At 46.8% G+C, this 21,407-nt stretch overlaps 3 protein-coding genes across 3 annotated transcripts; 2 read left to right on the top strand and 1 right to left on the bottom strand.

The window, feature by feature from the left end:
• The first annotated feature begins 4,301 nt into the window (after positions 1-4,301).
• LOC117842016 (transcription factor BHLH094) lies at positions 4,302-7,606 on the top strand. The gene is made up of 6 exons (XM_034722346.2): positions 4,302-4,785; positions 5,672-5,872; positions 6,085-6,150; positions 6,289-6,357; positions 6,426-6,497; positions 7,154-7,606. The coding sequence occupies exons 1-6, from the start codon at positions 4,516-4,518 to the stop codon at positions 7,289-7,291; spliced, it is 816 nt and encodes a 271-aa protein (XP_034578237.1). The 5' UTR covers positions 4,302-4,515; the 3' UTR covers positions 7,292-7,606.
• Positions 7,607-9,352: 1,746 nt separating this feature from the next.
• On the top strand, positions 9,353-16,138 carry LOC117843725 (DDT domain-containing protein DDR4). Its single transcript, XM_034724404.2, has 12 exons — positions 9,353-9,838; positions 9,987-10,097; positions 10,571-10,657; positions 10,759-10,796; positions 10,882-10,963; positions 11,375-11,481; positions 11,553-11,730; positions 12,964-13,056; positions 13,147-13,270; positions 14,264-14,306; positions 14,390-14,596; positions 14,681-16,138. The coding sequence occupies exons 1-12, from the start codon at positions 9,368-9,370 to the stop codon at positions 15,456-15,458; spliced, it is 2,319 nt and encodes a 772-aa protein (XP_034580295.1). The 5' UTR covers positions 9,353-9,367; the 3' UTR covers positions 15,459-16,138.
• Positions 16,139-16,691: 553 nt separating this feature from the next.
• On the bottom strand, positions 16,692-19,832 carry LOC117843726 (HIPL1 protein). Its single transcript, XM_034724405.2, has 6 exons — positions 19,604-19,832; positions 19,361-19,518; positions 18,507-19,289; positions 18,183-18,399; positions 17,688-17,857; positions 16,692-17,548 (listed from the first exon to the last, which is right to left on the bottom strand). The coding sequence occupies exons 1-6, from the start codon at positions 19,701-19,703 to the stop codon at positions 16,898-16,900; spliced, it is 2,079 nt and encodes a 692-aa protein (XP_034580296.1). The 5' UTR covers positions 19,704-19,832; the 3' UTR covers positions 16,692-16,897.
• Between the last annotated feature and the right edge of the window lie 1,575 nt (positions 19,833-21,407).

The following is a 21,407-nucleotide window of genomic DNA, read 5'->3' as shown; positions in this document are numbered from 1 at the left end:
CGGGTACCAGTCGCATGCGACTTGTGCTTGCCAAGGTGGCGGCGTGGAGATGGCACGGCTCCCTCCGTGCAAGTTCCCGGCTTGGATTTTTTGGCTGCTGATGGGGATTGCTCGATCTAGTCCTATCCTCTAGACAGGCCTTCTTTCGCTGTAACCCCTCTTCACCCTAGGAAATCCCCGCCAGCAGCCGAAAATCCTCTTATTCTCTTCTTTTGTATGCTACTGGTCCATAGATAGATACCATATTCCATTTTTCTCAAGTGTTCTGTTAGATTTTGTAATATCCTTTTGTTCACATGCCCGTGGTACAAATATGCACCCTTTTTGGAAAGAAGGGGTGGGACCAAAACAAAGGAGGGGACTCAATTATCCTTTCCTATGGCACCACTCTATGCTCCATCTCCCCCTGTTTTGCTGCACGAGATAGTTTTTTTTAAGGGAATTAAGGCGGGCAAGATGCTAACCTGAACTTGTCATTAAAAAATATAGCAAACCACAAATTAAATCAGCAACTGCTAGTGTAGTTCGACAAAAGCAAGATACAAAGGATTACATCCTGAGTTGCGAGCCGCAACGAAATAAAGAAAAAGACAGTAAAAGGAGAAAGCACAACCCTAACCTAGGACAAAGACCATAATCTGCATAAACCGAAAACAATCCACCATTCTCTACAGAGCATCATCGAGACCAAGCAACATACTTGCTAGCTTCACAAGGCCGGTGTGCTACCTTCCACCTCTCGTAACTACGCCTCGTTGCCGCCACCCTCCAACCACATCCAACAAGGGGAGGAAGCCTTGAGGGAACGAGAGATTGCCACAACAGCGAGGGAACTAAAAGCAGAAGGAGAACACCTACCAAAGCTTATCTAGAAACACCGACCTCCCTTCAAGTTAGTGGCAGCACCTTTCTCCGCACATCCGAGCCCCCACCTACCGCCATCCAATGCCCAACAAGGGGAGGAAGCCTCAAAGGAGGGAAGGTCGGCTACAATGAGCGCACCCGGCATTTGACTTGATGACACCACAAACAAGGAGTGCAATGACAAAGAAGAGACGTCAGAACCAGACACGTATCGAATCATGGATGAAGCCAGCAACCATATAAATCAAGGCCATGACCAAAGGAACAAGAAGATGATGGGGCTTAGGGAGAACCCACAGGCTTCCTTAGCGGTGGACCGTGCGGAGGTCAGCGACCTCCCCGCGCACCGGGCGCGACGCTTTCACTGCAGGACCACCGGCAAAGCAAAATGCTGCAAGGTAGCAGCAGAGCCATGGACACCTAGAGATTCAGCAAACTTGCAAGCAGAGGTAGGGCACCTCCCGAAGTGGAGGTGGGGCACCTCCCACACACTAGGCGTGGTACTTTTGTCGCACAAAATGGTGAATCTCCATCAAATGGCTACCAGTAGGGAAGACGAAGTACCTCAAAAGAAAATGAAAGTACCTGCGCCGCCACCACGGTCGTCCACAATGGTGGCCGGCGATGGAACCGGGGAATCCCAGCCAGGGTCGAAGGCATCCACGGAATGTCGCAGACTCACGCAGCACTGCTGCTATCAGAGCCGGGTTCACAGGACCCTAGCTCCCTATGCCCCAGGTGATCACGGGCTACTCACCCCGTGGATCACCACGGGACGATGTAGGGAAGTAGCAGGGCCTCGTCGGCGTGGTGGAAGCTCGACCCGGCGAGCCGATGAAGAAGCAGTAGGTAGCAGCTTGGTAAAGTTTGAGCCCGCTGAGGCGCCCTCTCATGGATCTGCCAGGGGAGGCCCCAACGGGCTGGGTAGCACCAGATCCGAGCTTGCCGGAGCCGGATCTGCACACCACCAGCCTAGGGGCGACAGCTGCCGCCGGCACCTTCCACAGTAGCAACGGGAAAGGATGGGGGTAGGGGAAGATGTGGAGGGAGAGGAGGGGGCTTCGTGGGGGGGGGGGGGCGATGAGCCCGCCGCTGCCCTCGTTACGGCCCTACGGACTTCCGTGGCCAGCTTCGGCGGCGGCGAGGTGGAGACGAGGCGGGAGGCGGCGTTACGCGTGAGGGAGGCGGCGGCGCCCGAGTCACTCCTGGGGCAACGCGAGGGCCGACGCAGGTTTTCCATCTAGACCCAATTGGAATTTTAGATCGTGCTACTAGATTCGACAATGAGCAACTCACCGTATTACCTTGCACGAGATAGTGTCGGAGCATAAAGCAACAAAGCCAAACAATGTTTTGTTGCTACAGTACAGGTGCAATGCTTTGCCTTAGCGTGCAAGCTACTCTCCTTTATTTCTTGCACGGCCTCATTAAATGGAATAATGCATTTTTTTTCTTTTTTCCCCTTTTCTTTCCGTTCGTGGCTACCAGCTGTCTGTTGTTTTCCTAAAAGCCATGAAAATGACCATCTAATCGAGTTTTATAATGGGATTCCCTTTATTACACTTGCTGGCCTTTGTGTTTCCCTGGCAAATCACGTGCTCGCCCATCACATGGCTTGCTGTTTGTATTTGCATGTGCGCTAAACCACTGCACTATTCTATTAACAAACAGCGGCTCTGTGTTCATTCTTCGTAGGAGCCGAAGCCCCCATTGGTAGAGCGCCTGCTGATCGAGCTGCTTCTTCATGTGAATGCATACTGGCTTTGTTTAATCAGCCGCACTGCTTGCCTGTAAAAGGAGGCTATAGTAGTCTTTCGTGCACGCGCTGCGCATGTGGCGTGCTGCACGTCGCGACAGAGAGAGAAAGAAATCACAAGATTCAAGAAATGAGAATAGAATAAATCGGTGATCCATGGGACTTACGTACATTTGTCCATTTCGCGAAAGCAAAACGCTTAATGGGCCTTGCGAGGAGTACTATACATTTAGGCCTGGGCCCAAATACTTTTTAGGCCTTCTCACTGCTGAACTTGCTGGTCTGTTCATTCAGTTACAAATCCGGTACACGTAATTTTTCAAAGAACAAACTTAGGATACCAGGGGTTAAACTTTAGCAGTGTCACATCAGATGTTCGGATGCTAATTAGAAGAATACATGAGCTAATTATAAAACTAATTGCAGAACCTTGTGCTAATTCGCGAGATGAATCTATTCAGCCTAATTAATCCATCATTAGCAATGGTTACTGTAGCACCACATTGTCAAATCATGGACTAATTAGGCTTAATAGATTCATCTCGCGAATTAGACTCCATCTGTGCAATTAATTTTTTAATTAGCCTACATTTAATACTCCTAATTAGCATCCAAACATCCAATGTGACAGGTGCTAAACTTTAGCACGAGGTATCCGAACAGGGCCTAAGTAAAGAGCTTACCAAATCAAGCCATGGATTATCAGTTAGCTGTTGACCGGTAACAGTAATATGCTCTGCGTTAATTAATGCGTTAATTAAAGGATACGATAAGATCTTTTATTTACCTTAGTCTAATAGTATTAGCAAAAGATGATAAACCCGTCGAACCCAACCATGGGGGGCTGTGCCCCCCTCCCCGAATCCTCCTACCTGTGAAAAAAAAATTGAACCTCAATGTTGTTGCATGGTTAGCTCCAAAACTCATTAAGTTTAAGAATGCAAACGGATTTGTTCGCAAAAAACATAAGTATTAACGATCCTAAAAAGCTGTTGCTGTAGCCATGGAGAACTATAAAAATCACAAAGCCAAAACATTGGAAGGAACGCTATATCGCCCCGCATGCCGCCAAGGTCCATGCTCGTGTCACCATCGATGACAATGATGAAGACCGAAAAGAATAAGAGAGCACCATGACATTGGAGCTAGAGATTTTCTTCTATAATCGAAACATACATGTGTATGTAAATAATGCATCTTATCCTATTTTTCAGTCTATGAACCGATGAACCTTTATGCTCATGTAATTTTTACTTTTATGAATTAATTTGTCGATAAGGTTGGTCAATTATACGTGATTGCAATATTTGAGTCACATTATGTATGTCTCCATGAAGGATAAATTTCTCTCATGTTACTTATCCACTTGTTCAAATGCTCATCATGTTGTTTACGTGGCAATTGCAAAGGTTGATGAAGTGAGAACCTGTACTTTTTGCATGTACGATTTTTCACTCTTTCTTTACACCACATAATGTGATTTTAAGGATCATGGATGAGTGTACGTACACACGAAGGGCGAAAACTCGGTTGAAGTTGCTCTTGAGTCCTTGACACGCAACGGCTTTGCTTCGAATCCGGTACGGACCCAAGCCTAGATCCCCATCCCCATCCTAGTGAGTACTAGCCACTAGCCAGCCAGCTAGCCCCATCAATGAATGTCCCGAATCCCAAACCCCACCGGCTTTTCAAATTTTTATTTCTCACTCGCATCGTATCCTTCGGCTCTCCTCGGTTCCTCTTCCTCCGGTCTTCTCTGACCTCTGACTCCGCGCCCACGCTGCCACTGCCAGCCATCCAGCTCCACCTCCCCCGATCTGGCCGCCCGGCGCTGCTCCCGCGCGCGGCCGAAACCCTAGAGCTCCCCACCTCGCCACCCCCGCCGCCGGCGGCGCATGGATCCCGCAGCCTCGTCTGTGGTAGCCGCCGAGCTCTGGCGGCCGCCGCACCACCACCACCTCGCCCCCGCCGCCTCCGGCCCGCACCACGAGGCCTCCTCCGTCGTCACCACCGCCGACCGGAGCAACGGCGGACGCTCCGGCGGCGGGTCCAGCCGCAGGAGGCCGCGACGCGACGCGCCTGCAGCTGAGGAGGAGCCGTCCAAGCTCGCCTCCACCTCCGGCACCGCCGCCGCCAGCGGCGGCGGCGGCGGCGGCCGGGACTCGGTAGGGCTGGCTCCTCTCCTTCCCTCCCGCGTCGCATCGACTGTGATCCGTGTCTGGGTTGGTGGTTCTGGGAGCTGGATTTTAGCCTGTGGGAGTGCTACGCTGTGAATTGTAGCTTGGGCAAGCGCGCTGCCGTGATCTGCTCGTCCGTGCCATCGGATTTACCCCCGTTTCTGCTCGGCGGTGGCTCGTCGCAGTTAGGTCCGCTGTCAGTTCAAATCGAAGCTGGCGAAAGTGACTCGACTGGTTTGAGGATACTGAACCTCTGCCTTGCCGGTTGTTGCATTACCTGCCGAAATCAATGGTCAATGCCATGTAGAATGGGGGTTGTGCTCAATGAGGTTCCAGTCAGGAGATGTACAGGGGAAGCGTGGACCATCGTTTGCAGGGATACACCACTATCCGCTTGGGCTCGATGTTGTTTAGTTTAGTGTAGGATGAGCTACTTTTTGCAGCTCTAGTCTGTAGCTTCTAGTCAAACCAATTGGTCCAGTATCGCTGTCATGGGTATGGAAATTTAGGTGGGTGCTGTCAAATAAGCTGAAACCACAGCCAAATAGGCAGGTGCAGCATTGCTGTTTTGTCTGACCATGTGAGCAACAGCGTGCAGTGGCTGGGTTCTGGGAGCAGTGGAGAACATGCTCTCTATATGGTGGTGGCACAGCTTTTGGTCTTCCTTCAAGTTACTGTAGCTGACTTACAAATTTCGATGCTTAAAATTAAACTCATTCTTTGTTTCTTCAGTTACATGCATGCTCCGAGCATTTGTTTTACCTTTCTCTACTTGTCCTGGGTTGGGGCTGAATTTCCTTGGCATTTTAAATACACAAAGTAAAATGACAAGTATTTCAGTTCGGACGATTCATGTGTATATTCTTTTTCTTAGGCTGACCCAGAAATGGCAAAACGTTTGAAGAAGATGACATCTAGTGATGATAAAATAAGGACAGAAGTTGAAACAAATTCAGGCAATGCTAGCAAGTCTGTTGATAAAAAACCTGCACCACCAGAGCCACCGAAACAAGACTACATCCATGTGAGGGCTAGAAGAGGTCAAGCAACGGACAGCCATAGCCTTGCAGAAAGAGTAAGCTCTTACTGTTCGTCTGTTCGTATGGTCTTTTCACCCTTTACTCTTGGATATTTTCTTAATATTTTCTCACAAGACTATGATAGTAGTGACTAAGTTCTTACAGAGATTGGAATGCGCAACTGTTGTTATAGCCTTTTTATGTGAATTTGTAGTTATTCAGAATTTAAAATTAATACCTGATCAACTCAATATGTGTGTACTGATAGGCACGACGAGAGAAGATAAGTGAACGGATGAAAGTTCTTCAAGATCTTGTCCCTGGATGCAATAAGGTACATGTCGAATTACCCCACAGATTCAAAAATTTGTGCTGTCATACTTTCAGTTCTCAATTATCATGTGCTCTGTCCTCTCAGAGTGCTTTTTTCAAGCTTCTGCTGTAAACATTATACTTTTTTTCCATTTGTCAGGTTATTGGGAAAGCATCAGTCCTTGATGAGATAATAAATTACATCCAATCTCTACAGCGTCAAGTGGAGGTATGTGATCTCGTGCTGTGAAGTTGTCTTGCATATGTTCAATTTACTAATTTACCTGTTCTCTACAGTTTTTGTCCATGAAGCTTGAAGCGGTTAATGCCCATGTGAACAGTGCAACTGGGTCTTTCCCATCTAAAGATGTAAGTATACTTACGAATAATTAAACCTTAGCTGGAAGGATCCTTGATAAAAAGTTTAGTCTAGGACTCTAGGGTGAATCAATGCGCATCTTGTTTTCTGCACGCGCAGCATGTTAGCTCAAAGTAACCTGACCTCGTTACCCCTATTTGCATTTACATGTATTGCAACTATGGTGGGTATCTCAAGCTGCATCACTCTATATTATTAATAAACCTTCAGCAGCAGAAAAATATTGATTTTCTTTTCTGATTTTGAAGCTTTGCACTCTTTATGGTTTTAGAGTCATTTGACCTATGTGAACCATTCAAAACTGTGTTGGTCGTGACGTGTTCCTAGATGCATATGCACAATTCGTAGCTGAAGCAAAGTAACGACATTATGCTTTGCTTTTTCAAACCAAATGGTTAGAACTTGTCATCCCATCTTATTGAGTTTTTTTTTTCAGTTTTATTCATGCTACATCATAATGGGGTCATAAATTTTGGTAAATATGTGACAAGCTGCTGCTGAAAATTCTAGATTCTAGGATCATTACGTTGTTGAAATGGCATACTAGTTTCTTTGAGTTTTATGCTCGTCCTTGGTCTTCTGTTAAATGGGCCTTGAAGCTAACACAAAAGGTTCAATAAGGTTCACTGGTGCCACGTTCTTGCAGTTTGATGCTCCAGCTCCGCCTTATAGTACGGCACCTGGTCTGACATTCGATCCACACACACCAAGGGAATACCCTCAGGCCTTGACATCAGACTGGCTTCACATGCAGATTGGCAATACATATGAAAGAGTGACATAAATAAAACAAGGAGACCAGCAAAACAAAATTCCTCGTGGTCGCTAATAAATAGTACCGGGATCAATCAAGTCCACGGACCACGGTGCTAGGTTTAATTCTTTTTTCCAGGTTATCATGTCGCCAAAGTTCTTTTATTCCTAATTTGGGGGCATAGTGCCATAGATGCATTCCACGTTTCTGTAGGAGCAAGCACTGTCTTTCATTATTTCCATCAGCTTCTTTGTACGGACTTTGCAACATGCATGTATGATGTATCCTGGGAAGTTTTTGTAGCTCAGATTGGTACACGAAAAGATGGAAATTCTGTTGTATGCCTATGATGTCGCACAGTTTGAGCCTTTGAGGCTTCACGAATGTTTGCTTTGGGCAAAACCGATTTCTTGCTTCTGAGGGTAGCGGAGGTTTGCTAGAAGGGATTTTCAGGAGTACCTCCTATTTGCTTCTGGTTTGCTTTTGGTGAGTTTCTCATGAACATCTGCGATGTTCACTGCCAAAGATACTCGTGCTGTCAAGACTAGTGATTTTTTTTTCCGGTCAAGCTATTTCTGTTCACTGAACTCGCAGGTCGGCGAGGGATTCAACGAAATTTCAATGTTCCATGATGCCGTGGCATCTGATTCTCATCCATCCATGAACTGAAAGCCACAACCGTAAAGCCCGTTTCTCAGCGATGTCTGAGCCACCTTTTTGACTCGCACGAAATGCGCACCAGCCGAGTCGTTTTCGCAGACGCTGCAGCTGTTTGGTCGGAAATTAGCAGGACGAAACGAGCTGGGTGGATCCGCTGCCTTTCCTGGTGCCTTCTGACTTCTGAGTTGTGTGGCCACGGCCATGAGGAGCCGAAATGGTGCACCGAGCTGCAAATGCGAGGAAGTGCTCAGAGCTAATGCTTTCTCGCCGTGTTGAGAGATACTGGATCTGATGACTTCCCTCGTCTTTTCTGGCTTGGTTTCCAGATCAGATGCTCGGGGTAGGCTGGCCAAAGCAAAGCCTTCTCGGTCTCAGATTAAGGCTCGTCGTATAGGGCTGCCATGTTATAACCTTTGCAAATGTTGGATTGACCTTTGCGCTCAGATGCGAATGGAATTATTGTTACCCTCTAGCTTTGTACATTCTTCCATCCAAATAAGATAAGTCAAATTTTAGAGTTAACTTTGCAAAGCTACTCATAGTTTGAAAAAAAATAGTGTCACAAAACTATGCGCTCCTGATATATCGCCACAAAATTATGTAACAACATTTCTAAAAACTTCCAATGCAAAACTACATCTAGTGTGCAATGTATCAACAATGGATCCAAAAGGCGTCCCTGTAAATAGTTCAGGACTGATGGGGCTCGAACCCGCAGCTTCATTCACCTATGTTGCCATGGTCATTTGGGTGGCCGTCTCACCAACGATCATGTTGGTCTAATGCTAGTTACCAGTGACTTTATGCTGCGTCCAACTCGTGAAGACAAGCTTTTTGTTGGCCTTGTATGTATGCAATAATGCGACCAACAAAATGATCGTTCTTGATGAAATATGGTTCTTCATATAATCCACTTTACCCTTTTCTCATTACAGATTTAAAATTAATCAACAGAAGTTTGACTTATTTAAAGGAAGCGGAACATAATTTGAAATTTGAAATGGAAGGAGTACTTCTTTCGTCCCGTGGTACCCACAAAGTTCATCACCAACATAAAAATAAGGATTTTCATTTCAGGAGTTTCCCAGATATGTTGCCGTATTTAAAGTTGTTTCCGCGCTGTATACGAACTACTCCTTATACACCATTAATTCATTATCACAACCATATAGTTCACAAACGAAAATCACGAACAAGAAACCCAATCCAAACTCCAACGAGCCCCGCAGGCCGCAGCCCCAAGCCCCCAACGGCCAACGGGCCAACCCAACGCACCCGCCGGCTCGCGCGTCGCACGAGCCCTGGCCGCGGCCGGACCCCAATTCTTCACGTTGACGGCTTGACGCCACGCCCCTCGGGTCGCCTTTCCCATCCTGCCCCTCTCCTCTCACCTCTACCACGCGGAATCCCATTTTTACCCTTCCCCACCTCCGCTCCCCTCCTCCCATGGCCTCCGCCTCCCCCTCCCCGCCCGCCGCTTCCCCCTCCGACCCAAACCCTAACCCTAGCCCCGGCGCAGATCCCCGATCTGATCCTTCCCCCATGCCCGACGCCGCCGGCGGTGCCTCTCCCGCCTCCCCGGAGAAGCGGGAGGAGGAGGAGGAGGAGGAGGAGGCGGAGGCGCCGCCGGGGAAGGCGGGGAAGCGGGCGGCCCCGCCGGCGGAGGAGGAGCAGCAGCCGACCCCGCGGAAGACGCGCCTCCCGCGCGCGTGCAACAACAAGCCCAAGCCCCCGCCGCCGCCGCCGCCCGAGCGGCCGCGCCGGCGCGCGGCGGCGGCGGCGGCGGCGGGCGCGGACGACACGCCGCAATGCCGCGTGGTTACGCCGCTCGTGTTGGAGCCCGTGGCGCCCGCGGAGCTGCCCCGCTGGCGGCTCCGCTGCATGTGGGAGCTCGGCTCCGTCCTCAACTTCCTCCACGTGCGTGCTTCCTGGCTCCCGTGCTCCCCTTGTCCCTCCCCGGCGCCTTGCTCTGGACCTTGGGGAGCTTAGGTTCTGTTCCGTGCTGTGGGCTTTGGAGATAGGGTTAGGGTTTGACGCCGCTGTGGCACTGTTTTGCTTGCTGCAGGTGTTCCGGCCTCTGCTCAACATCACTGCGGAGTTCACGGCCGAGGACCTCGAGGCGGCGCTTATCACGCCCAACGAGACCCTAGACGATGTGCACATGCCGCTGCTAAAGGTAAGCTCCTTGGACGTCAGTTTGTTTGATGCTGTTTCCCCTATTCCTCTATCTTCCTGTGTGTGGGGGTTGTGGGTTGTGCGCTCTTGCTGTTCATCAGTTCATGATCAAATGTATTAAAGATGTGTTAACTTTTCCCTGCTAGAACTAAAATTTGTCGGTTAGCTTGCGTTCCAATGTCACTGAGTTTCGATGCTGCCTTCAGTTTATAGTAGCTTTTATTCATTTTTACGCTTTTTTTGTGCTCATGCAAAGTCACTTGCTCAATAGGTTTATGACTTCAATATACTTTGTTATGTATTAGATCATGTTTTTGTAATGATCATGCATGTTAGGAACTCTATTAGTGTCCTCCTGTTTTATTAGTGTTCTCCTGTTTTCTTAGAGCCCCTTAGACAGTTCATTTTTTGGTACATTGTTTGCCATGCAACAGTTGTCTTCAATTCTCACATGCTTATTGATCATACCTGCAGTCAATTCCTCCGGTAACTCGCATGGCCATGGGGCGTGGAACCTGGGTGACCGTCCTGTGTAGAAAGCTGAAGGATTGGTGGCATTGGGTATATGACTATATATTCCCTGTTGCAAACAATTCTGGATAAATGCGATTATGGTATATGGTATTCCATTTGGTTGAAGCTAATAAAGGTCTAAACTGCAGGTTGCAGAAGGTGATCTTCCAATAGTTGCATCCCATGGGTTAGTTCAGCACACAAGACATGTTTTATTAAACTCTGCGCTGCAATTTCATATAGATGATTTCTCCAATGTTTTCATCTTGCAGAACTGAAATTGAAACGTACAAGACACTAGAGCCGGCGACTCGTTTAGTGATTTTGAAAGCTATATGTGATATTCGTGTTGAGGTAAGTTTGCCAAGAATAGACATTTTAGCCTTTATGTTTGTATACTCTTGCCTCATTTCTTGTGTTTGTAGTACAGTCGGAGTTGTGTACAGCAATTTCAATTGAGTGAGTCCCAGCGTTGCTGGTTCAGTTATTAGGAAAGCCTTTTTCCTTATAGTGGGTAAATATCAGCACGATTAATATCCACACACTTGTTGTGTTTTCAAACATTAGGTGGTATGGACTTGTGAAAGTTTAAAGAGACTGCTAGAAAAGACTTTTCTATGAATCATAATTTTTTCAGCAAGTGTATTAAGTTCCTTTGACATTAGCTGATTGGTATGTGTATGGAAATAGGTTGCAATGTTTCTTTGAAATTAGCTGCAAGTTACTTTTTCATAACATACCTGACTATCAGGCATAATTTCGCAGCAAGATGATATTCGGAATTTCATCGACAGTTCCCTCAAGCAAGGCCATGACCTATCTACCTTCCGTAAAGAACGGATTGGTGGAGATTCCCTTGGAATCTCATACTGGTGGGTAGAATTATTTATCTTGAATTGAAAGATTTTTTTGTTTTGATTTCATGCAAAGGCATGCAAAGCAGGTATGAAGATGATGAGATTCTCGGACATAGATTGTATCGTGAGATTAGACGGGTGGAACAGGTCAAGAAGGAGCCAGGAAAGAGATCCAGGGGAAAAGGAGGATCTTCAGCTATTTCAGTTGTGTCCTATCAGTGGGAAACTGTCGCGTCAAACTTTGATGAGTTTGATGATGTTGCAGTAAGTTTTGACTTTGAGTTCCTCATGTCTGCCCCACAGAGTGAATTATTAAGTGCCATCCCCCCTGTTATTGTTATAAAATGTAGATAGTGTTGATTGTTTGTGATGTATTTTAATTTTATCATGTAACGTTTGGAAAATTATATGCTGGATATGAGGATTATGAATTGTGTTTTGTTCTGTCATACCAAAATACCTGTTGGCAATAGTTTACACTTAGATGTCCACAGAAATGAGGTTTCTTCCTTAGTTTCTTTGCACCACTTTATTTGGTTATTTTCACTTCAGAGAAATAGTAATGTGCAAAGCTAGGAGATGGCAAAGAACATTCTATCCCAAAATAGAGGGAACAATGGTGGAGGTAGAACTTGTTTATCAGCCAAATTTCATATTTTAAATTGATTTGCATAAGGATTAATAAGATGATTCAGTGGAAAATACAACAATGAAATAAAATGTGCTTACTTTGTTTTGCTATAATTTCCTCCTTTTTTTCTATTTCTCCTTTCTTATGTTAAACTGAAGCATTTTTCCCAGTGTACATAGATATTTATAGATCCCTGCTTTAGAATTTTGTCGGTCTTTTGTGTACATGTTATATGTGATCATGTACGACTTGGAAGTTAGGCTGCTTGTTGAGATTTGGAACCCCCACATCTTTTTTCCTTTGTTTCACTAGTGAGTTTATATTATTCATGTACAACAATTTTTTTTTACGCAAGATGACCCATATTTTATTTCTTCAGCAACGGAATTACATAAGTTCCAACCACGACCCATATGCAAGATAAAAAAATGGAAACATTTCCAGCTTTCTGGTAAATAGCACATTATTAGCGTCAATGTGGCCAGGGTACATGAGCTTTCTAAAGTATTTCCCTAATAATTGAATTTGCATAAGATTATTAGAATCATTCCCCACCTATCGTTTCATTGTTTGCACAGTGCATATGTTGTAGACCATGTTCATGCCAGCCAAGTTATACTCATATCCTGCAACCCATGCGTCGGCAATCTAAATAACGTGTCAATATTTGCATAGTGTTCTTGTTGTAAGTGTAACCATTGGCTGGGTAGCTTCCATGATTGAACAGAGTATAGCTACTTGGACTAAAATGTGGGTATGCCATTAGTCAGATGCTACTATTGCCTGAATATCATATGTTTGCATTCTTATCTGTTTACAATGTGATGTCTATTGATATTAGCTGATTTATGTCATTTGCTGTTTAGGAAAAACTCTTTTCAAGCCGGAACAGGACAGAGGTTTCCCTTGGAAAGAAGCTGAAGATCGAATATCTTCCAGAGATAGAAAAGATCCATAAAGTGCGTGGCTCATTCAACTCAGCCTAGTAGATTTATTATGCTAGTGATCATTTTTCTAGCCCCTTAATCAACCATTTCTGATTCACGCAGAAGAAAGAGAGGTTGCTCAAAAAGCAACAAAGAGAAGCCCTCCTCCTTGATAGCTACTTGACATCAGATGGTCTTACGACTGGTCGCTCTCTCCGTGATAGAAAGCCTGTGACTTACACATTTGGTAAGCTCAAGTACTGAATTAAGCTTTTTGGGGTCAAACTGCTTTTGTCTGAGTGGAAATTAGCAGAAATGCTTAGCTGGCATGTGACCCCAGGTCTTATTTGTCAGGTCACACTGGATGGTATTTTTAATTTAACATCTTAGTGATGGTTCTGCTTTTTTCCATGTTGTTTTGAGTTAACCTTAAGTGCTTCTCATTGATTAACACCTCAGTTATTATCTCGGTTGGATGCCCGAATGACATTTCGCCATTTATCATTGTTATATCAATGCCCTTGTTGGCATCCCGAGCGTAATTACTTGTTAGTATGAGTTGTTGGTTGTTAACAGCAGACTCAATGCCATAATGGTAGCGTAAATGCAAATCTTTAGCAGTATAACAAAGCTTGAGTTTAAGTGGATCCATGGCATCCTGACCTATATTGATCAAGTAGGAAGGCTGCAATTTAAGGTTGGACTGCTCTTATAAAATATGTTGGTGTTCAGTGGCACGTCACTTGATAATGTACTCATCTAAATCCCTCCTATTGTTGGGAAATAAATTGCTTATTGAAATGTACTCAATAGCATAGGTGTAACTGCTGAAAGAAAAGAAAAGAATAGATGATTTTGACTGTAGTTTAAATTGCTTATTGATATGTTGGCCCAACTTCCAGCTAAATTCTAAGTTGGGGTTCGGTACGAAATTATCTGGATTATTAAACGATAGCTGAAACTAACTGAGATTAATACAAACCATGTGGACACTCCATTTTTTTTCCTGGTCCTGAATGCTCATACACTTCTGTTCTTGATGGTTGCTTATCTTTTCAGTCTAATCATTTAATTATTTGGTTAATTTCATCATCTGTCTAGTTGCAAGGTTTGAGTCTGTTTATACAATCAAATGACATTGATGGTTGGAATATGCCTTTTCAGTCTAACCATTTAATTATTTGGTTAATTAATTTTACCGTCTGTTTTGTTACAAGGTTTGACTTTGTTTATAATGCAGATGATTTTGATCGCTCAATAAATGAAGCCATCAAAATTACAAAGTATGGAAATGATTTCTTCTTGATATGTCTTAGTCAGAAGGAATATAAACTATAGTGTAATCATCTCTTGCATTCTCGTACAGGAAAAGAGAGGAGAACTCAGCTGAGCCTGTCACTACTACTACTACCACCAATAGAAGGGTGCTTCCTCTGAGATCAGAGGCACCAAGCAATGGAAAGTTAAATGGTCCCTCACCAACAGCCAACGATTCATTTGACGGGAATTCTTCGAAGTCGGATGACTACCGAGACAGTGATGGTGAACAAGAAAATGAGGCACTTGATCGCAGGTACCTATCTTAGCATATGTATATGGTGTTTGTTATTGCCCTACTCATGGTAATGGGCTCATGAACGTTTATATTGTGTCACAGCAACCGCCGGAGGAAAAGATCTCAGAGGTACACACAAGATTTTGTTGAAGCTGTCTCGGATATTGATCCAAATTTTGACAGCGATGATGATATCATGGGAGAGGCAGTGTATGATGAGGAATACCTGAGAAGTCGTAAACAGCAGAAGGCATCGAGTGCTTCTGAAGAGGATGAAGAGTTCCGGTTGGAAGAAGATGCTGAAGATGATGATGAAGAAGAAGAGGAATATTCGTTGAGTACCAGTGAAGATATTGAGCCACAACAGCATAAAAAATTGGAAACACGTGGCCGGCGAGGTTCCAAGTTGAGATCTGTTGATGAAATCCAGAGCGGTCTCAGACGCAGCAAGCGCTCTTCACGTCCTCGTATTAACTATCGGCAATATGATTTTTCAGACTCGGATACAGAGCCAGGAAAGGCAAGGAAATCTGATGCATCAGATCCTGATGCTGGCTCTGATGCAGAGAATGATATGGAACTCTCGACGTCAAGTCAAGAGCAAGAGGAGGAAGAAGAGGATGATAGTCCTGATGAGCAAAACGGTAATAATGTGAATGATAAAATGGAGGAGGACCATGCTGTAGCAGAAAATAAAGTAGAACCAGATGAGCAGCAGGAGCAGCAACAGCAGCAGCCTGTAGAGAAGATGGACCATGCTCCCAGCAGGGAAAGTGAAAGTGTAGGGAGAACATTCCTAGATCTAAATCAGCTTGCACCTGGAGGTGGCTTTGATGATGGGCCAAGCCTGACAGTGAAAGATGACATGGATAACAGTTAGGACATAAGTTTTTTGATACATTTGAATGCTGGTGGCTGGTATTCCGACTTCCGAGTATGGACAGATCAATGGGCTTGTAATGAATGGTGCGAGAATATATTGGTGGTTTGAGCTGATAGCTTCATTGATTTGCAGTAACAGGAGAGGCGAGGTTCCACTGGAAGTGGGTTTGAGCTTCTTCAAATGTTATCCGAGTGCTATTTCATACTTGGAAGCCATGAGGAAGTTTTGCTTTTGGTTATGTACACTACATGAAGGGCGCGCATCAATGGACCGCTGCTGTATTATGGCCAGACTAATTGATGCTGCATTGCGGCCAGTTCTGTAGGCTATAACTTTATTGCCTCCGTTTATTTAGTTTTAGGCGCGTGATGCCAATGAGAATATGGAGGAAATCTGTACACTGAGTGCAGTCCATCGGCATTTGTGAAACTTTTTCCACATGTAGATTGTAGCTTTAAGGTTGAACAGGATTAGTTCTGTATCTATATCTGACAACCTGATTTGTTTGGTCACCTGTGTAGCTGACTTTGAACTGCCCCTCTCAGATGCATCGGCTCTTCTCATTCGCCCTAGATGGAGAAGGCACTGCATGTATTAAGCTGATGTTGCCTTTGGATGCATCCATTGCATTGTATCGCTGGTCTGGACAATGCTATATGGCCACTAAATTTTGGGGATGTTCTTTTGTGCAGTCTCTTATGAAGGCAAGAGCAAAATTATGCAACATAGAGTTTCATTCAGTACCACAACCAACATGATGTGAAATGTTTGGTCGCTTGTAAGGTTCATCTGTGTACTGTATAGTTCCTCATGCCATATTTCTACCCCTCGAACTTATAGCTCTGTGTTCACTATTTGCTTTTATTTCAGCTAGACATCGTGGTTTCTAGCTTTATAATTCCCAGCTGAAATAAACAACCAGCTTTTAACCTCAGATTTCACAATCCAGCTTGCCAAAATGTTTCATAATTCAACAGTCAACTCTCACATCAGCTTTTGCTTACTCACTATGCTATTGTGTCGACATGTAAGTGAGAAAAAAGGCATTAAGGCCTCAGCTTTCCACAATAGTGTATTTGCTTTTTTCTTCAATGAAAAGTTGAAAAGTGGAAGTTTTTAGACATGGCACGGACGTTTTAATTGGATTTTGGAGAAATTGTCTAAAATTAGTTTTTGCATGTTTCGGTGTTAGGGTTTACCAGGAAGTTTCAAGAGTTTGTTCCAAATATGTCTCGCAACAAAAGGACCAGGTGGCTACTCATTAGTGGAAGAAACCCTCAGGAATTTGAGATGTTTCACCATAATTGACACAGGAAATTGTAAATTATCCCTAAAACAAAATCAAATATTAACTGCTGCACATACAATTATCATACATACCATCACGACGACAACAAATCACTCTCAACTCAAAAAAGCAACATCACACACACTTCTCAAACGCTCATCAAGCTCAGCAAGGCGAGCAGCGCGCCCGCCATCAGCGCCGCCAACGCCGCCGGAGCGCGCGCCCTGACCGCCGAGCTCGGCGCCGCGCCGGGCGACGGCGACGACGACGCGCCCGGCGTCGAGCTCTTGACGGGGCACGCGTAGCCGCACTGGGCGGGGTCCACCACCCGGTACACGCCCTTGCTGGTGAGCAGGAACACGTCCCTGGCGTTGTCCTCGCCGAAGGAGAAGATGTAGCCCAGCGACGGCAGCGCGCTCCCGGCGGCGACGTCGCAGGGGATCGGCGAGCTCTTGGAGCAGCTGAACTTCAGGTCGGTCACGTTGTAGACGCCGCTGCCCTCCGGCGACTCCGCGCCGGCCCACATCGACTTGGCGTAGAGGTCGGCATAGAGGTACCTGCCGTTGAGGCACGGGTCGACGGTGGAGCGGTAGACGTAGCCGCCGATGATGGAGGCGGAGCCGACGTTGTTGTTGACGGCGTTGTGGTGGTAGCCCATGACGGGGCTGATGGCGTTGATGGAGGCGGCGGAGGTGTTGCCGCCGGGGGTGGAGAGAGGCGTGTACGGCAGCGGGCCCTCGAACACGCGCCACCCGTAGTTGCCGCCCTTCGTGATCAGGTCCACCTCCTCGTACGCCGCCTGCAAAATCAAATGTTCCAGAATCTAGTGATCAGAGCAAAGGTGATGACTTTGATTCAGAGAAAAGAATCGAATGGGCCAGAATCCAGTGATGATTTTGATTCAGAGCAAGGAGCAACAAGATTATAAAAGAGTTTACCTGGCCGACGTCGGCGCAGTACATGTAGGACGGCTTGCCGGAGTCGAAGCTGCATCGCCATGGGTTCTTGAAGCCGATGGCGAAGACCTCCGGCGCGAAGCTGGAGTCAGTGGAGGAGGGGTTGTCCTTGGGAATGCTGTAGCTTCCCCAGCCGGCAGTGGTGTTGCCACCTGCAGATATATAGTAGAGCTCTCTTGTCAAGTCAGATTCAGAGCTCGCCACCAGATCACGGTCACGGCATCGACCAGACATGGACAAAGGTCTGATCAAGATGGATAATTTAATTTGCAGAGCGAGATGCATTCTTGAGGACACACGGTCAGTCCTAAATTTCACTTTGATATCAGAGTTGATTTAAAAAAAAAAATCAAAGGCCACTCTTTTGGACCACTTCGATGGTAAATTTTGATTTTTTTTTACTTCTTAACCCTATTATGGATCAAGTTCCTGACGCAGTAGTAAAAAAGTTGAGTTTGAGGGTCGAGATCGATTTACTTGGCATAGTGTTGACGTCGATCCGGAGGATCTTGCCGAGCAGCGTCTTCTTGTTCTGCGCGAAGTTCCAGGGGTCGCCGACGCTGCCGCCGTCGCCCATGGCGAAGTACATGTAGCCATCGGCGGGGCTGAAGAGGATCTGCCCGCCGTGGTGCGTCGTGAACGGCAGCCCTAGCGTCATGATCCTCCTCACCTCCACCGGGTTCGCCGAGGTCGCCTGAGCAGGACACGGCGAGCAAACAAAACGGCACATCAGTCATCGGCGCGCGCGCACCGCCGCCGGCGACGGCCACGTGGATGAGGAGCAATCGATCGGATATATACCTTCGCCGGCGTGCCGGAGGTGGCGTTGGCGGTGTACTCGGCGATGACGCTCTGGTACTGGCACGGCTGCGCGCCGTTGTCGGCGCCGAGCTTGGCCGGGTCGCAGCCGACGTCGGAGTTGCAGGCGCACCGCCCGGCGCACGACGCCGACTGCGTCTTGTCGCAGTTGTAGGAGACGAAAAAGCGGCCGTTGGTGGCGAAGCCCGGGTGGAAGGCGAGCCCCATGAGGCCGAACTCGTTGTCGAAGTGGACCTCGTCGGTGATGTCGAGGAACGGGCTGGCCACGTCAATCCCCAGCGTCTTGCCGGAGCCCTGCGCCGGCACGGTGGCGAGGAACACCTTGCCGGCCTGGTTGCTCAGGAACACCCGGTTGGACCCGTCAGGGTGCGCCGCCATGTTGAGGTACGAGCCGTTGCCGATACGCTCCAGGCACATGCCGTTCAGCGGCAGCGCGGGGCTGGTGGCGTTGAACGCCGCGCCGCCGCCGTCGAGGCACGGCGACTTGGCGGCGCCGCCGCCGCCCAGCGCGCTGCAGAATTCGCCAGCCGACTGCCACAAGTCGGTGAGCTTCGGCGCCGCCGCCCCGCCCTTGGGGGCCTGGAACGGCGACCCCGGGATGCGCACGTCCTTGCAGGTGTCCCACACCTGCGAGCAGTAGTCCGTCGTCGCCGCTGCGGGCTTCGTGCTCAGCCGGCTCGACACGCCGGTGGTGCTGCACAGCAGCGGCACCGTCCGCGACGTCGTCGTGACGGTGAACAGCTCGCCGGCGTACGGGTTGCATCTCTGCAAGCACAAATGCTTGATGAGCTCCAGAACGCCCCTAAAGAAATCCATGGAATCGAGACCGGCCGTACAGCGCAGAGGATGTTCTTGACGATGTCGCCGCACGGCGTGCCGGAGATGTTCATGGCGGCGAACTGCTTCTGGACGGCGGCGTCGTCTGTGGCGTTGCAGCAGGAGGTGCCGTTGTAGCCGCAGAAGGAGAGGGACCCGTTGATCGTCCTCGGGAACGCTGCTCGCCATGATCACAAGCATCAGTTGCAACTCACAACAAAAGATCAAGACAACAATTGCCAGAAATTGCAAGGGCAGCATACAAGAATCCATGCACAATTGCGCGCAATGGCCATCCCTGACGGCGACAAGGAGTAGCACGGCGGTGGCGAGCACCGCCCCGGTCACCGTCGACGGTCTCATGGCGCCTCGGAGAGGAGGGGGAAGTGTGGAATGGCTTCAGAGGTAGAAATGGTGAGCTACAACTAGGCCTTTATGGAGGCAGGCAGGCATTGACCAAGAAGAACTGGGATCAATGGGACAACCAAGTGGCTGTTTGAGTACGATTAAATTTTGAAGTTCACATGCCGGATGGTGACAAGTACTTGTATATATGATATCAGCTGAGATGGGGATTGGTATATGCTCAATCATGCGATTAAACAAACTCAGAGGGTCTCCTGCATCCAGAGGGGACAAATGTACCTGTTTAGATTGCGAAAGTGACAAGGTGAAATTGATGGCAAAATTGTCAACGGGGGATCGGCTGTTTGAAGATTGCCCAATCTGTTCAACATTCTTTTCCGTATCTGAAATTGTGTAACTGAAGGATTTGGATCGGTGGTAGTGCGGCGCAAACTGTGACATTATGTTCTTTGGGAATTCCATCACAAACATGAAAAAAAAAATGAAATTGAATTCAAATATGCACTAGGTGGTTGAGTTCGTATCTAGACCCCAGGTTGAGTTCAAGTTTCACAAAACCCCTGAAAAACTCCTATAGCAATTCTCCCTATCCAAATATGCACTTAGAATTGACCTCGGAAGATAGCTGTGCCTCTAAGTAGTTTTTGGGTGTTACATTTGACCCTTCCTTTGTCTTGTCATAACAATTAACAAGTATAGCATCATAAGTAATTCATTGTAACATCTCTACCCGTCAATTTCTTCAGGTCACCGCATTCCCTGATTTGGACCGTTGATTTACTATCTGTGAGCTTCCAGAACTCACAAGAGGTTGATTCCAGCAGCAATAGTTGACCTTGGGATAGAAAAGATAGCTTAAGTCGTTGTAGCTTCGGATTAATTAAAGGAACAAATAGGTGGTTGCTTTGGATACTGCATCCTGTGCTACTTTTATGGCCCCAAGGCCAAGGGTAGTTCTTGTAAATATTATACATGGGAAATGCTGAAGTCAATGAGGAGGCAACAAGAGCTTACACTCAATTGGAGAAACCAGATAGGGAGTTGACGATGCCCTGAAGCTGGTTTGTGGGAAGAACTGATTGATGGTGATTCTGAACTGAAATACAGGTTTTCAGAGTTCCTGAGTAAACGGTATCGATATTTAGGAAAAAGTTCAGAACCCAGTTCTGATCATTCAGTAGTGGTTGGACATGAGCTTTCGCATATATTACAGTTGGAGCTGAAGTTCAACTCTCATGTCTGATAGTGATCTCGGTCCACAAATGATTACTATACATATTCTCTCGTTTCACATGTTATATTCCAAAAATCCAGTCTGCATTGTTGTTTCCACAACCCATGTAAAGTTTCTATCATGAATTTAGAAAAAAGGGAACTTTCATCAAATTGTTGGGAAAAGGAGACTAAAATTGTAAAGCTAAGCAATTATTTTGGAATTCATACAATAAATCGTGTAAATGCAGAACATTCATGAAGCGATTTCTATATTTCGTAATTGCAGACTTACAATAATTCGTGTAAATGCAGCTGCCAACTGCTTATAGCAGCTCTTATCATGCCGTTGTTGTCCCATGTGCCTTTTGCCACTGGGAGTAAAATGGCAACTTTGCGACACAATATGTTCTGCGTTGACTTGGCTAGGTTCAATTCATATGAAGGTACCTGAAAAAAGAATCATGCAGGAGCGCTGTCTCCTTGCTC

This window comes from Setaria viridis, chromosome 2 (genome assembly GCF_005286985.2).
Source record: "Setaria viridis chromosome 2, Setaria_viridis_v4.0, whole genome shotgun sequence".
Taxonomy (NCBI): Eukaryota; Viridiplantae; Streptophyta; class Magnoliopsida; order Poales; family Poaceae; genus Setaria; species Setaria viridis.
Note: the sequence above shows the minus strand (reverse complement) of the source record. Positions and strands in the feature narration are given on the sequence as shown.

What these genes read in the sequence shown, in the direction of transcription:
- LOC117842016 (XM_034722346.2), top strand. Translation starts at nt 4,516, where the DNA reads ATGGATCCCGCAGCCTCGTCTGTGGTAGCCGCCGAGCTCTGGCGGCCG. An exon ending in TTGTCCCTGGATGCAATAAG is followed by an intron (nt 6,151 to 6,288) that starts GTACATGTCGAA and finishes TCCATTTGTCAG; the next exon opens with GTTATTGGGAAAGCATCAGT. An exon ending in CTCTACAGCGTCAAGTGGAG is followed by an intron (nt 6,358 to 6,425) that starts GTATGTGATCTC and finishes TGTTCTCTACAG; the next exon opens with TTTTTGTCCATGAAGCTTGA.
- LOC117843726 (XM_034724405.2), bottom strand. Translation starts at nt 19,703, where the DNA reads ATGAGACCGTCGACGGTGACCGGGGCGGTGCTCGCCACCGCCGTGCTA. An exon ending in GCAATTGTGCATGGATTCTT is followed by an intron (nt 19,519 to 19,603) that starts GTATGCTGCCCT and finishes CATGGCGAGCAG; the next exon opens with CGTTCCCGAGGACGATCAAC. An exon ending in CCTCCGGCACGCCGGCGAAG is followed by an intron (nt 18,400 to 18,506) that starts GTATATATCCGA and finishes TGTCCTGCTCAG; the next exon opens with GCGACCTCGGCGAACCCGGT.
- LOC117843725 (XM_034724404.2), top strand. Translation starts at nt 9,368, where the DNA reads ATGGCCTCCGCCTCCCCCTCCCCGCCCGCCGCTTCCCCCTCCGACCCA. An exon ending in TGAAGGATTGGTGGCATTGG is followed by an intron (nt 10,658 to 10,758) that starts GTATATGACTAT and finishes TCTAAACTGCAG; the next exon opens with GTTGCAGAAGGTGATCTTCC. An exon ending in AATGAGGCACTTGATCGCAG is followed by an intron (nt 14,597 to 14,680) that starts GTACCTATCTTA and finishes ATTGTGTCACAG; the next exon opens with CAACCGCCGGAGGAAAAGAT.